This window comes from Diorhabda sublineata, chromosome 8, assembly GCF_026230105.1.
Source record: "Diorhabda sublineata isolate icDioSubl1.1 chromosome 8, icDioSubl1.1, whole genome shotgun sequence".
Lineage (NCBI taxonomy): Eukaryota > Metazoa > Arthropoda > Insecta > Coleoptera > Chrysomelidae > Diorhabda > Diorhabda sublineata.
This window is the reverse complement of record NC_079481.1, coordinates 27,842,946-27,859,593: the sequence shown is the minus strand read 5'-3', so window position 1 is coordinate 27,859,593 and position 16,648 is coordinate 27,842,946. Positions and strand designations below refer to the sequence as shown.

General features: G+C 32.6%; 1 protein-coding gene across 2 annotated transcripts in view; it reads left to right on the top strand.

The window, feature by feature from the left end:
• The window catches only part of LOC130448351 (ankyrin repeat and SAM domain-containing protein 1A-like), an 88,697-nt gene that overhangs the window by 62,645 nt on the left and 9,404 nt on the right, over positions 1–16,648 (top strand). For both annotated transcript variants that reach the window (XM_056785681.1, XM_056785680.1), the window contains exons 14-16: positions 12,212–12,371; positions 14,776–15,263; positions 15,341–15,718. In XM_056785681.1, coding sequence (XP_056641659.1) covers positions 12,212–12,371; positions 14,776–15,263; positions 15,341–15,718 — 1,026 coding nt within the window. The remainder of the gene's footprint in view (positions 1–12,211; positions 12,372–14,775; positions 15,264–15,340; positions 15,719–16,648) is intronic.

The following is a 16,648-nucleotide window of genomic DNA, read 5'->3' as shown; positions in this document are numbered from 1 at the left end:
ATGTATGTTTCAGTTGATATTTATTCCTTTGTATACCGATAAACAAAAATTATTCAAATTATGGAATAAAAGTTACATGCATCTGTACATGTTTTTATTATGTTGCCTTGAAATCTAATTAAACATTTTAAAGATTATTTTGGAAATTAAAAACGTATTTTTGTGCAACTGTCAAAAAAAGTTTCTCATTTCTCCATCTCTCCATTTAATATAGTCAATTATTGATTCATCATAAAACAATTTCATTTATTGGAATAATAATGTTTGAACATTACTTCCAACATACTTTCCAGCCACCAAGTCGTTTTACGGATGTAATGTTGCCCCCTGCATTGGCCAGAAGAGTTACAGAAAACAGTAACCTGTATAAATCTTATTCATGCTTTTTCAAAGTCATAAAGCTGTAAGTTTCACCTATTTTATTTATTCTGTTTGGTTGATTAATACATATTCCACTCGAATATTTCAAAAAGAATTTGTTTGTATACTTGCGATGTATCTCAACATAATCAGAATCTTCGTATCAGTTATTTTAACAATCAATACCAGCATCAATAGTTATATGTAATAATATATTTCAGACGAAGTAAATTCATGGTTGTAGAAAAAATCTTGTTTGTATTTCGTGTTTTTCTATTTCAAATTGTCCAATACAGTCTGGCTCCAGTGAGTAGCTATTTTTGACAGTATTGGTACGTGGTAGGTCATCAGTCGTCGCGTGTGTGACAACCTTAATAATTGCAATTTTCATCATAACTACCCGAAATTTTTTTTCTCTCATTTTCACGATTGAATTGACAAATTGACATAAATGGTTGTAATATCGAATCTATTTAAATTAGATTATATATTTAACAAAAAATGATGTATTCATTGCTTCAAAAGTTACTTGACTATCCAAAAATATGGTTTTCCCATTGTACAAACTATTTAATATTGTATAAAATGAAAATAAAGAAATAATAATTTTAAGAGTGTGATAGCCACTACTGAAAAAAAATGCCAAAGTAGTAAGCCCAAATTATTTGCAAAAATAATTTTTTTTATATTTACACAAACCTATTTTCTTTTGAGTGCTTCTCTCGACATTTATTGGCTTTTTTTGCGAAAATAAAAATGAATTATTAACATATTTTAATTTCTGATGTTCATATAAAACTTATTTTAAAACCATGTTACAGTCGAATTGATTATAAATGTAGGTCAAAACCTTTTGTCTACCCTATAGTTTCGTTGATTCACAACAAATAAAATCAATATGATCGACTGTGATGGCAAAATAATCACTTTCAGTACATTCTTCCTTTCCAATCAAATACACTTTGTACATCTTCGAGAAATGCTTGGAATCGTTGTTATGCTTGAAAATAAATTTCCTGCTGTTCATTCGCTGGGCAGAACGTGCAACATTTTCTTTTAATTTTTTTATAGCCTTCTTCTAAATCCCTTCAATTTTCATGAGGTCTCCAGTCGCCCTTCCTCCAAAACAACCCTATACCAACACCGAGCCCACTCAGTGTTTTATAGTGTACGTGATACATAACAAATAAAAACAATTTGATCGACTTTCAGTACATTCTTCTTTTCCATTTCTTTCAAATACTCTTTACACAGCTTCGAGAAATGCTTGGAATCGTTATGCTTGAAGATAAATTTCCTGCTGTTAAGTCGCTGGCCAGAACGTACTACATTTACCGAACCTTCCTCGTTTTTTATAGTCGGGATTACACTTGGATTTAACATCCGTTCTTCTCTTGACTTGCGCACAAATACTCTTAGATGAAACCCAAAAGTATCAAACTTTGAATCATCTTTTCATCAAACTCTACCCCAATCTTCATGCGTTCAATTTTTACGTTCTTTAGTCCACTGCAATCTCTTCATTTTATTTTGACGTCTTTAAAAAGGTTTCTTCACTAACTTCCAAAAAGGCCAGCTTTTCTGAATCTCCTTTTCACTCTAAGTACGTCGATGTATTTTTTTATTCGGCGTCAATAGTACGTTCCTTTCGCCTGTACTATGAAGACTCGCGATTAACGCATGAGTTTCAACCGATGCGATAGTTCCTTGAATTTACCCATTTTAAAACTTACAAGACTGAATTTGCGCGAACGGAAACAATTCGTATACGAACTTCGCAAAAAGTTGTCTCGGTCTAATAAGTGTAATTCACAGCACATTCTTGCGTGTCACAAAGCTAACTGGGACTAAACTACAATTATATGTATTGTGATTAAATTTAACATTTTAATTATCAATAATTAAATTATATTATAGAATACCAAATTTCTTTTTAAAATGTCCCAAGTTGAATATTTTTCCCATTTTTTGATCTCATATTTTTTAATTAAACAATAACATACATTTTTATACAGCTCAATAACATACCGGTTCTTTTACATATCTTTCAATGTTACATGATATTGTTTCGAAGTCATCTTGATGTATTAGATTGAAGTATATACCAACTTCTGATGTCCATTTTTCCTCCCTCTAATTTTTTCTAGTCGCTAAACCACCTATAAGTTCCAGAGTTGTAATCAACTTTTTTATCTTGTGATAGCAACGCTTTCTAATATTAGGTATTTCTAAATTTTTTTTCTTTCCTTGAGAACCTTGCATTCCTCAGTTCCAGCTATATCTAACCTCATTAGGTAATTCCGGATTCAACAATATCTTTTAAGGAAGCCTCTTGCTAATTCCATTATTACTTTGGTAACTCTAGGAATGAATAATCAGTCAAAAGGTACTAAATCTGGCGGAAAGTATGTTCATTTGGAGGATTTTGACAATTTTATACCAAACAGGTTTTACAGTATTTTTAACTTACAACAATGCTTGTAACTAATTCAATTATCTAAACGTTGAAATCCTTATTTTCATATTGGATAAAACATTGATTTAATTTCATCAAGTTTGATCTTCTAGATTTATTTTTCCTAGCAATGACTTCATCAATTTCTTGCTCACTTTCATAGACTTATTAAAAATTTTATAGCAATTGTTGAGATCATCCACCGTGTCCAAAAAAAATTAATAATTCTAATTTGTATAAAATTTTATGTAAATTATACCTTGAAACAAAAAGCCACTTAAATTATATTATAATTTTTGTTTCACTAATTTTTATAACTTGCCCATATTATACAAGTAAATAAATCATTCAATTCCTAACATAATTTTTATTATTATTATTTTAATGAATTATTTTTAAAATGATAATAAATATATTAATGTTTCTGATGTTGTTAACATTATTTTAAAGAATGTTTTTGATACATTTTTGACTAAAAAATTAATAAGCTGCCTATTACTAAGCTGGAATTTCTAGAACCGTTGGTGATATTCATACTGAACACACTGTTTGAACAAACACTCACAATCACACTGTCTGACACGCGTTTCGAGAACCAAGTTAGGTTATCGTCTTCAGAGACTGAAGTTAACCTCCGCCAGTTTACCCTCAGTCTCTGAAGACGATAACTTGGTTATCAAAAAGTCATAATGTCTGAATCCATTGGTGATATTCATACCGAACACACTGTTTACACTATAACTACACCAATACTTACAATTACACAGTCTGATGCTCGTTTCGATAACCAAGTTATCCTCTTCAGAGACTGAAGATAAACTCAGTTGTAACCTAACCAACACTCACAATTATATTGTCTGACGTACGTTTCCATAACCAAGTTATCGTCTTCAGATGCTGAGGGTAAACTAGCGGAGGATAACTTCAGTCTTTGAAGACGATAACTTGGTTTTAGTAATGTGCTTCAGAATGTATGAAACCGTTGGTGATATTCACAATGAACACACTGTTTTCACTACCAACACTCACAATTGCTCTGTCTGACGCTCGTTCCCATAACAAAGTTATCCTGAACTGAGTTTACCTTCAGTCTCTGAAGAGGATAACTTGGATATCGAAACGAGCGTCAGGCAGTGTAATTGTGAATGTTGGTGTATTTATAGTGGAAACAGGGTGGACAGTGAGCTAACTTTTTCTATACTATGATGATAATCAATAATTTTTAGCGCGTTTTAAGTTCTAAACTCGACGTTTCGGATTTTCTTTAATGCTATTATCAAGAGATTTGATAATTTTTTACATACACATAACATCAGGTACATTATATCGGCTTTGTCAATGCTATAGATATATGTATGTATGTGTTTTGTTAGCAAATTTTATTGTTTCATGTTTTTTTTTGTTTGTTTAAGTGTTACTATATTATGTTGTTGTGTAATATTAAATAAAGCTTTATTGGCATCTTGGCATTTTATTTTTATTTCCTTTCTTCCTGCTAGTCAACCCCTTCTCTTTCAGTTAATTGGGATTTGCAATTTATTAACCGTTTAGTGCTTGGAATGAAATAAAGGCTGCAAATTTTTCTCAATTTATTTATTCAAAATTTGTTTATCAATTTTAAGTTTATTTCATTCATTTCACTGAATGTGTCACTAATTTGGTATTTTCTAATGGTTTATAAGATGCACTAGTTTGTACAGGTACGATGAAAAATATGTAAAAGATTTAATTACCGGGTGGGTAACTTAGAACAGCCGTTGGTCATATCTCAGGAACGGATTATGTTACAACTTCAAGGATTAAAAATTATACCAAAAGTTGCTCTGAGAAGCACGTGGAAATTTTTTTCAAAATTTTAGGTCTACTACTAGACCCTATATTTGAAAAAATAAAAAGCAAATTTTTACTAAATTTACCCAATTGAGTGCCACTTTATAAATTATAATCAAATTTTTCAACAAATTTCGCGCATTTTTCATTGTACTAGTTTCAGTCTATCTTTTCAAATAACATGTGGGGGAGAGTGGGAATCTTGTTATGAAAAATGCCTATAAGTCCGGTTCTGTTTAGCCGATTTTTACAAACTTGAGGTTATTTGGAAGAGCTTTCGTCCAGCAATACAAAATATGTAAATTTTGAACAAAATTTCATATATTGTGATCTTTCTTTAGCAGTGACAGATTTAGGCTTGCTGCCGCACTAGGCCGCTTCTGATGCTCCGCGACCTTCTTATTAAATTTGATTTAGATCTAAAATTTTTCTTGCAAAATAATTTTTTTTAAATACGTTATAAACCTTGAAAAGATAAATAATATTTTATTTAATATCAATCAATTTGGAAACTATTTTCCTGGCTTTTGCCCGCGAAAAATGTCGAGTATATCATCATAAAAAATTTCTTGAGCTCGTTGAACTTCAGTAGACAGTAATACCAAAGCATTAAGTAGTCCGTGCTTGCTCGTAATAGTATATTACACAACGCGGCTCGTGCATAATAATATCTAGTGCGAAATACACTTTCCAACAAGTTGTGTGCACTATTTTTCCTACGACCACATAGAAAATCCTTCAAAAAACGCATTTTTTAAATAAAAAAGTCATTTAAACAGTATCACATATGTGTTGAAATGTATGTCAACACATGTGTTGAAAAGTATATAAACACATGTGCTGAAAAGTTAAAATATCCTACAAAATATTTTTTATTTTGTAATAGTAGAGATGACAAAAACGAAAAGAATGGTTTTGAAATATTTTTTTTAAACTTTAACTTGTTAGTAAAATCAAGAGTCATGAAGAATATTTTCCTTCACTATGGACAATAAATTTTCATTCAACTACTTTATACATTACCCAGTACTAATAATAACACTTAATTTTAACGTTTAAATTATCTTGCAGACACTAGTATGTATTTGAACACAAATTACAACAAACTTTCAATTTTTATTGTAAACACTAATATAACCTCAAACAATCATATTGTCTACTTCTTCAGTCTTCTTAAATTTGGCCTATTGCCTTTCGGCACCCAGCCAGATTCATAATGTATATACGAAAAAGAAGCATTTCAATACATGTATGATCGATCTATCATTTTCACAAGTGGTCGTAGGAAATATTTTTTTACTATTTTTAGAGTGGAAAAGGATCTTTGTAGCCGGAATACTAAACAAATTCGGATAAACATCTCGAAGACTCCGCGAAAGTAATATTTTTGTGCAGACCGTTTTTGCTAAGGAATCTTCCAGTTGATAATCGAAGTGCATATCCTCATTGCCTAACGTCTCTTATCAATATTTTCACTGAATAGTTTATTTATTAGTATTTAGTATCAGTATTTATTATTATTAGTAGGCAAGATTTTTCAACTATTTTAAATAAATCATTGAAAAATTGAAATTTTCCTTGTGCACTTTCACGCCCCGTTAATTGTACTCTCAGAATGTCTAGAATAGGGCAAGAAAAAATTGTACGAAAATGTATTTGTTCTTTCATTTACTCGTAAGCATCTTATTTTCTTTTCTATTTTTTTTGCGATGATTATCATAACGATACTAATCATGGACTCCTGATACTGCTTTGACTTTTTCTTCGTATTCAGAAAGTCTCTGTCTCTCATTTCTGGGTAAAAACGCTAGTGCTAGGGCTTTGAAGTTTATAAATGTCCAAAGGACCATCAAATTAAGAAATGCTTGTTTTTTATGTGTTTAATTATAATCAATAATATTTAATCAGTATTAACAAAAGCCGGTGCGAATGTCAATTGTCACTTGTCACTCATCTTCACAGAATACATAACATCAGGGTTATCCAACCTTGAAACACAAAGTATAACTGAGGTGCTCATAATCAAAATCCGCCAAGTCCATCTCAAGAAATTTTCGGAAAAGTTGAAAAACTGTCACAGACCAACCATAAGAAATTATTAATTTTTTTTCAAAATATCGATAAGTTTTATTCTGTAACAGAGACAATGTATGATCGAGATCTCCAAAATAGTTTCGTAAATATTTAGAACAATTTAAAATCAATATCTGGACTTGTCGGATTTTGATACTACGATTGAGATTTGGCGGGATTTGAAAAAAAAAAATAAGCCTAGGCTGCAAAGGGTTTGAGCTATAAAAGCTATACTAATATCAATTTCTACTTTTTTGACACTTCAATTACGTATAGGTACGTATTTAGTAAAACAAAATTTTTAGTAAAAAATCTTAATTTGATTCTTCAATTATTACAAAAATTGCAAAGTATCATGAAATAAAATTTAATGTTTTATGAAAAGTGAACAAATTCTTTATTTTCATACTAGATCACATAATATCTGTATCAATTTCCTCATCAACAATAATGTTTTCATCTTCTTAATTGTTGAGATCTTCAGCTTCGTTGTTGAGATCTTCGACTTCTTGGTTTTCCAAATTTCGATAATATTTTAGCGACTCGTGGTTTTTCTACCCTTGTCCAAAGTGCTTTGTTAACAGTTTCGCAACATCCTTCATTTTTGTAGCTTTAAGGCTAACCCCCCTGATAATGGCTTTTGGGTTTATGTAAGACATATTAAACTTTGGTTGTGTGTGTATAAAACACTTTCTTTTCTTCTTGTTCTTTTTAAGCATAATCTTTTTTGACGGATTGAACAAGTTCATTTTTTTGCATTTTTTCACATTCAGACTTCCAGTCTTTAACCGGGATAGTGATGAATGGTTCCGTGTTTCCCCATAACCATTACAATCTTTCTCAATCAATTCAAACATCCTGTGGAAAATGAAGCATAAAAGGTAAACAACTCACAGAGGATCATAGGTAGTTAAGTGACCAAACTAGGCGCTCTTATGGGCCGATTTGGATTTGGCGGATTCTGAAACTGAAAATTGCGTATCTGCCTTTAGACTTCACGGATATTGCAACTAAACTTCAACTCTGACATCAAAATCACGAGGATTTCGCGGGATTTGCTACAAAATAACAGTTGTTGGAATGGAAAAACCTATAAGGAACAATATCAAACTCAATTTCGAAAAAATATGGACTTGGCGGTTTTTGATTCTAGACATCTCAATTGTAAGGATATATTAAACGGTTGTGGACAGCTAGATAACTATACATCTCCACAACGGATGATAAATCAGCTCGAGATTCTCGAAGATTCAAATAGCAGCATTGAAATGATATAAAATATCATACATTCCAAACAATGACTAGAATTGCTGTTTCTAAATGTTGTAGCTTCAGATCGCGCAGTCTGGTTTTCATCTCTGCTATGGGCAATAAATTCCAGTGCATCGTTTATTGCAGATCACTCTTTTTCTAATCGCTCGCATGCAACAAGTCGAGCAGTGCAGATGAGTAGATATGTTAAAGAAATTGTCGACAGCTTCTGTTACCGATTCAACTACACATGATCTTACTTAATTCAAGAAATGGGCGGCACAATCAAAATAATCTGTTAAAGGATTAATTGTTTTGATTCTTTTCTGAATATATACCTGATATATTGCTAGTACTATCTACGATTGATCACGGTAGTTTATTATATCCGAACAATTATGTTCTAGAGATTTTAACAAGCATCTTCAATTTGAGAAGTTTTGGAAGTTTAGTAATTTCGAAATGCTTCGAACATTACTCGATAGAGACTATAATTGGTCTATTAAAAAATTAACATCCTACCCACAAATTAAGAAGTAAATTGATAAATTGAATTATAATACACCGAAGAAATGTTAACTTAATTCTAAGAAAAAAAAACCTGGAATCAAGAGAAATATTTTGAAACAGAGAAAAAATTTGCACAGACGAAAGAAAGTTTCTTGGTGCAAATTTTGTTCTCTTAAGTCGAGTTAACTGTTTTCTTAGTGTATGGTCCACAGAAATTTTTTCATAAAAACGAATTTTCCATTTCACTTTTTTCAACAATTTTGCTGCCCTAAGGCCTGGGCCTTATGAGCCTAGGTGTAAATTCATTACTGCTCTTCAGTGATAGACAAATAAAAACTAGTATTTATAATTGCATACTTTATGTTTTTCGAAATATTTTCAATTAATATCATTATACTTGTCGAGACATTTTCTTCATTCCTCATTGAGGTGATTTGAACATATCAATTTCAGTTTCTTCAGGTGTAGAAAAACGTTGACCTCAGAATTTATTTTTGATCTGCGGGAATAAGAGGAAATCATTGAGTTCCAAACAAGGACTATACATCGAATGATCCATCAATTGGATGTTTTGACTTTCTAAAAACGTTTTTGTTTGAACTAATGTGTGGGAGCTAGCATTGTCGTGGCGGAGAATGATTCGTCTTCTGAAATTGGTTTTCCTAATTTTTTCGAACACTTCTGGCAAACAAATGCTGATGTACCATACAAAATGGACCGTTCTACGTTGCTCTTATGGAACGATGTCGATATGTCCAACTATTCGACTTTTGTTGGATTTGGCTCATCTTGAAAGACCCATACAATCGATTGTTGCTTAGTTTTGAGTTCGTATGCATAGATCCTTGCTTCGACGCCTGCAACGATCTTATATACGTCATCTGAAGCACCACGATTGATGTTTTTTTAGTGATTGTTAGATTGTTAATTATGTGCTTTCCAACGCTAACAAATCTTTTTGACAGTCAAATTTCATGCAATATTGACTATATGCGAGTTAAAGTAATGCCCAAGTATATCTAAATCTCATGGTATGTCACATGACAATACTGTAATATCAGTTTACGCACGACATCCATGTTTTCTCTTGATTTTGGACGACCTCACGAAATTGATCCTGTAACGAAGTGCGACCACGGATGAATTTGGAAAACCAGCAAAACACGGTGACTCGTGGTGGTGCTTCATCATCAGATGTCGAAGCGAGTTATTCGGCACATTGCTGTTGGTTTAATTCACGTCTAAAGTCATAGAAAAGTACCTGTAAACAACTCAAATAGCACACGTTCTGAGTAAGTTCACAATTAAAAATGTCAAACTTTATGATGACCATGTCAGATTTAAGTTATTCAAATTAGTGTTACCATATCGCAAATGTTTTAAAATTGTCCGAGGTAGGTTTGAAGTATCAAATCAAATTTTTAAAATCACTTAGCTGCTATGCTACACAACAGACATAACTTGGGGCCTTTCAAGAAATATATACAAGTTCATATTGTGAGCATTCATACATTCTTTCGGTGTCTCCAGCTCTGGTTGCTTCCCTACACCGTTTTTTTTGGTCTACCTCTTTTCTTTATGCCCTTTTGGTACCTTCCATGCGATTTGTTTTAAGACCCTATCTTCGTTCATTCGTGACCTAGCTATTGTAATATTTTTGTCTTTATAAACGCGCTGATTGGTGCATTATTGAAATGTGTATAAATTTCATGGTTTGATCTTCTCACTCATCCTTGCTCTGTCTGCTTTCCTCCAAAAGTTCTTAATATTTTTTCTCCCATATATCCAATTTCTGTATAGTTTTATCCAAGTTTCACAGAGTGGTAGAACATTCGTAGATCTGGATATCTCTTTCGAATTTATAAGACAATATTGAGACCCACCCTAACATACAGAGTGCAAAGCCCATGTTGTAGCACGTCAGAAACAAAAAGAATTTCTCAATTTCCTAAATAGTGTAAAGCTGCTGAAATCCTTTAATTTAATTAACCAAGCTCTCGTACAAAATGAATTTTTATTCTGTAAAAGTAATGTTGTCATTGATTAATTCTTGCCCAGTGATCAGTGTCATCCCGAAACAAAAATGATAACCTACATAAATTTGATTTGATTAAAACATTTTTTTCTACAATAACCATAAATTAATAGATAAGAACGTAGTATTCATATTTTCGTGAGTGTATCTACTAATAACACGACTATTTTCGATGACACTCCTTACGTTCAAAACCATATCGGTTTACGTCTTTAATGACCGACTGTTGAAGCGACTACTTGATGGTAAGCAGTTGTTATCACCATCCGGTGAACTCTGTTCATAATGAGTCGAAACAGACGTCTACCGGCGAGTTATAACGTCGATATATATGTACAATATCTGATGAAGAACATTAAAAATTCATCGACATATCAATCCGTTCACAAAACGTCCACAAAAAGTACTCCTTGTATGGCCACTTCAACAGTCCCTTTTCCTGAATTTACACCATTAAAAAATGAAAAGCGTGCCTCATAATTTCAATATCCTAGGCCACAATGAATTATTATACCATATCCATTTAAATTTAAAAGGATCAGCTCCTACAAAAGATTCATCCACTCCAACTTTATCAATTCTTCTTCTATTTCATATCCTTCCATTTTAGTGACCCCCGCAACTCATTGGAGGATAACTTTATATTGTTGTGTAGCTCATTTAACTTGTATTCTCAAACCACTATAGATGATATGCCGTTGGGACTCAGAGCTCCAATGGTTTTTTGGCTACTGGATCTGATTGCAAATATTGCTCGGTGTATTCACAACACTTCCAGAGCGTATCATTGGCATTTTTATCCATTTCTAATATGATGTTTTGATCTTTGAACTTTTTCTTTGTGTCGTCCATAAGTTTGTGTCAGGTTTGATCCGTTTCTGAAGGAAGTCTTATCCAGAAATATGAATTCTTTGAACTAATATATAATTTTCCCTTTTTATTTCCAAAATCTACTCATATATTTTACAACGGCTCATTTTATTCTATAAATACAACGAATTTATGGAAAAGATATAATACACAGCTGACTACTACATCAACAAATTAAATTACACTGTCTGGTCCTTCGAGCCGCATATGAACCGTCGTTGTATGGAAACTAGAAACGGCCAACAGTGAGTGGTAGTAAACAATATTTAAAATTTCTAGAAAGTAGGTTTTTTTAATGAAGCTAATATACCAAAACACCTACAGTTCCATTGAGAGAATTATTAACGACGATATGAACACAATTTAGTTAATATCAAAATTTTCATTTTCTAATCCACTTTTTTGTTATACGAGTCTGGCTAGAATAGAATTCGTGATAATTCGTTTTGATTTCAGGTTTCTTTTGTTACAAAAACAGTTTGAAATAACAGGTATAAATTGACGTTTCGACCTTTTCGGTCTTCAAACTGATTTTATAAGAAAAGAAACCTAAAATCAAGACGATTTATTAATATTAAATATATATAAAATTGTCTAAGATGTAAAGAGCTACAGAAATATTATTTTCGCTTCAAAGCATGGTATTCACCATCCCACAACAACATATAATGGCCTTTTTTATGTTTTTACATATATTTTTGCACTATCAAGCATGATTGTTATTTTTAATTCAGTGGAAAAAACGGTCTGCAGTTGTAAAAAGGCATGCTAGTCTCCCAACTTTAACCTTTACCATTTATAAAAAAAATCCTTCGTGGATCCACCAGGAATACAAAAGAAGATCCAAGGATATGGAGACAGAAACTGAAGATGAATATCTGTTAATCTACGACGGCTCTAGCGGCAGTTTTTCTAGCAGCGTTTCATTGTCTGACAGAAGTGTCGATAATATTTTAGAAGAATACAATTCGAAAGTTCCTTTCGCTGGTAAGTTGCTGTAACTGATTATTCAAACAATTTATTTCATATTAAAATTAATGATTAAACATTTAATTCGCCTCAAAGTAACTTACGGTATAAAAATTAAAAAAAAAATGTTGGTTTTTTCGAATAATGTTATATTGTTGTATTATTTATTTTGATAAGTCTTTTCCAAGGGTTAATACCTTCGTAATAGATTGTTTTAAGTACCCTCTACTTTTATTTCAAGTGTTTAGACAAGAATTAACGGTTGTTGAATAACTTGTTACTCTAACCTTTTTATTGTTTATTCTGTGAATGCAAATTGTAGATTATTATTTGAATAGTGCACATACTGATTCAGCAGAAAGGTCTATAGCTAGAGCTATAGCAATGATGGTCGTGTATTTCGACATCAATGAGTCATCGCATTGTTCAACTCTAGAACTCTCTGTTTACATAAAAAAAAAAACAACGAAGACATGGTCATGCACACGAAATTGTCATAAGTTGGTTCAAATTCTTACGTGCCGACATAAACCCTAAAAGTTGAGGTAGCTCATCATGAGCACTCGCTCTTTAGCACCGAGATTGGACACTTACGCGTTAATTTCGTGGATGGGAAGGGAAAAATGTGGAGACATCGAGTGAAACATTATCACCAAAGGAATTTCATTGGAGCTGTTTGGTATGGTGAAGGGTCAGTGATGGTACATGGTAGCATACTTCTGAGAGCTCGTACGGAGCTAGTGATCATCACTAATCATATGGATACATGGATGATAGAAATTTCAGAACCCCATCTCACGCATGATACGAGGGTTTCTATGGCAATACTGTTGTGAATATGTCAAATCTAACATTGCCATGGTGAAGTTTGACATTTTTAACGTACTTAGAACTTGTTGTCGTTCGAGTGCTATTTGAGTTATACATAACAATCGACTGTATGAGTCTTTCATGACGAGGCAAATCCAACAAAAGTTGTTCGCGCAGGAAGCACTTTGAAGCAAATGGTCGCCTATTTTTCCGGAATAACTGGACATGTTGCCACTACGAGCAATGTAGAAGGTGAATTCTGAATGGTACACTAGCATTTGTTTGCCAGAAGTCTTCGAAAATATCAGAGAAACCAATCGCAGTGCAAGTCTTATACATCAGTTCAAAAAAAAACAACCATCGGATTAGTATGTCAGTCAGATTGAAAAAAATGCTTCGACAATTGATTCAAACGCATGCAAAAATGGATTGATTTCAATAAAGCCGTTTGCATTTCTAAATATAAGTTTTTAATTGTCTATCTCAAATCTTAAGTATCAAACTTCTTAATTGTAAGTAGGCATTACTCGAATGAAGTGGTCAGATCGAGATCGTCGGATATAAATCCGATAGAACGTGTCTGAGACTACCCGAGAAGGAGCCCCTTTCAGCCCCTTATACTATCAAAGAGCCTAAATTGGCTCTGACGGAAGAGTTAGACAATTTACTCCAAAGTAATCCAAAGCTTAAGATATCGTGTACAAACTTCAATTAGAGTCCTCGGCGCTGATAGAATTTACTTCCAGTTTTTTGTTCAACATATTTACGCGCTGTGGACTTTTTCAATTCATCCAATATTTAGCAAATCCTATCTCTCCAATTTTTAATATTTTTTAGATGAAGGAATGCCTCCAGATTTTCGTAATCTTTGTGATGCTTTAAACTTCACTTATTAATAGTTCATGGTAACTTTCCAAAGTAGTTTCGATCTATTATTTAGTCCTTATATCAATCTTATTAAAACCAGGTTAAAAAATGTCTTGCATATCTTTCAAATTTCCATCGAATTGTGCAGATCACACAATATAAATAAATAGGCTATGATGCTTTGCTATGAATTTCGTTCACATTACCCAAAATTTTTGACCTTTGTTGTAAAACCTTGTTGTGAGATTCGCATATATTGACTTTTTCGCGTTTCCTTAATTATGTGATGTTAAGTCTATCATCAAGCATCCTAAGTATGTATTCAATTAAAAAATATCCATTTTAACGTGGAAAGTATAGTGCTCATTTTAATTAATTGATAGATGTAATATTAGGATCAAAAAATGCAAACATCTTAAGTGAGGTTTTAAGTTTGAAAAAGGATTCATCGTGTGACTGCGGATTCACTCATAAATTTCTTTACAATAAATTCATTAGATTCTTTTCTAAATTAGGGATCTTACGACTTATAGAGAAATAAACCCCTTTTAAATTTTGCATGTGTGATCAATTTATACTCTTAAAGACAGTCCATTAGAACGTTATCAAATTGTTGAATTATATCTTTTTAATATAATTATTGTAGAAGATCTCAAAATTTCCACTGGAACTTGATTATCGTAGAAATTATGAATATAGATCGTGCGAAATCCCATTTCGTTTGTGAGAGTTCTAACCTTTTCAGGTCTAATCAAAGGTGCAGCAATTAAAGTTTTGGAAAACATCAATCCGAATACTCCAGTTGAACGCCCGAAGACCCTAAAAAAATTGAAACGTTTTTACGATAACACGAACGGAGATGGAATTAAAAGCGACAATGAAAAATCCTCGAGCTCAGAAAAGGAATTCGATAACAAGGAAAATAAAGAAAATAAGGAACAATACAAAGACCGCGTATCTGCCTTGAGCCCTTTCGATGAACAGGAGGAATGGGCTAAAATCCAAGAGATAATGGCGTCCTTTGGCACTGGAATCGTACGTGAATCTGTTTTTGTGGCCGAATTAGAAAAGGAATTCCAGAGTCGGTTAATGACAATAAGCTGTTCACAACACAGTTTAGCTAATTCCTCGGGGGATAGTCCCACTACGGTAGAGAAGTGGCTACAGGGACTGGGGATGGGGGATTATGTCGGACTTTTCATGAGCAATGGATTCGATGATTTGAATTTCTTGGTAAGGTCTAAATTGTAAATAAAATATTGATGGAATAATTGGTTTTCATTAAATAGTCAATTATAATGTTTTTACAGAATGGTGTGATAGAAGAAAGCGACATCAAAGAAATGGGCATCACTAGCGAACTAGAACAACAACTTCTTTTAGATGCAATAAAAAGTTTACCAACAAAAGTTACCGAAAGTTCTTTGAACGTTTGCAATAATAATAACGAACAAAATTCTGTAAAATCTTGGTTAATTAAAATTAATTTGGAACAGTATTACGATACATTCGTTAAACATTTATATCACGATATGGAAAGAGTTAAGAGAATATGGGATGTAGAATTGTCGGCTGTACTTGATATAGAAAAAATTGGACACAGAAAAAGGATATTAGTCAGCGTGAGCAGCGGAGAACATATCATTGCTGGTCCTAAATTAGAAGCCATCACGGAGTTCAGTTCACTGGTACAGTTTCTATTCTATCATTTACTATGTTACTATGTTATTTGTGCATAAACCCTGGTAATGACGAATTTTCCCTACATAAGTAATAATTTTCAACTGATTTGATTTAAAATATGTGTGTATTCCATAAAAACTTTCGAAAATGATAATATTTGGGAAAAAAGAAAAACTCTTGCGGGTGCTACTTGGTTGCCTATGTAGAAAAGAATTTTCTAGCTGAAAACCTCACGGTCCAGATGGAATCCAGAATTCTGGCTTGAAAATGTTTCTAAGTGTACTTGAAAATACCCGCACCCTGGATAGAGAAATACGCACCTGATACAAATACAACACAAATACAAATAGACTTTCGATTCATCTTTCTAAACGTACTTTGTTTTAAACAATTATAACCAAATGGAATATTTGCTTTCTATTTGGGAATCGTGTTGCTGTAAAGAGAGGAACAAACCGAGACCGCTTTGGTTCCATAAATCTTTTATCTGGTCTTCCAAATTCCAATACCTCTGGCTACAGAGTTAATAGTCATTGATCAAAACATCCAAGATCTTTAGAAGCATTATACGCATGTTATCTGAGATGGCCAAAAGTGTTGTATTAAGTACCCAGGAATGCACGAATGAAAAAAGTTCAGTATCACGGGTCATGTACACGGTGGGTCGTGGACCAAGCACTCTATAATCGTCATCGGTTATCAGCGAATCAAAGAAGTTGAAAGGACAAACGAAATTGGTTGCTACCCTGTTGATAAACTTCGAGTTAATGCTAATAATTATTCTTTTGGGCGAAGAGAAACAGTTTAAAAAATTGTAGTGAATTACATTGGATCGAAAATTTACCTCTTTATTTAACTTTCTTCGGAATATTTTGGTTTATAAATTCTTGCACGAACTTTATACTTTACAACTATTTTCACTATTATTTTAACAG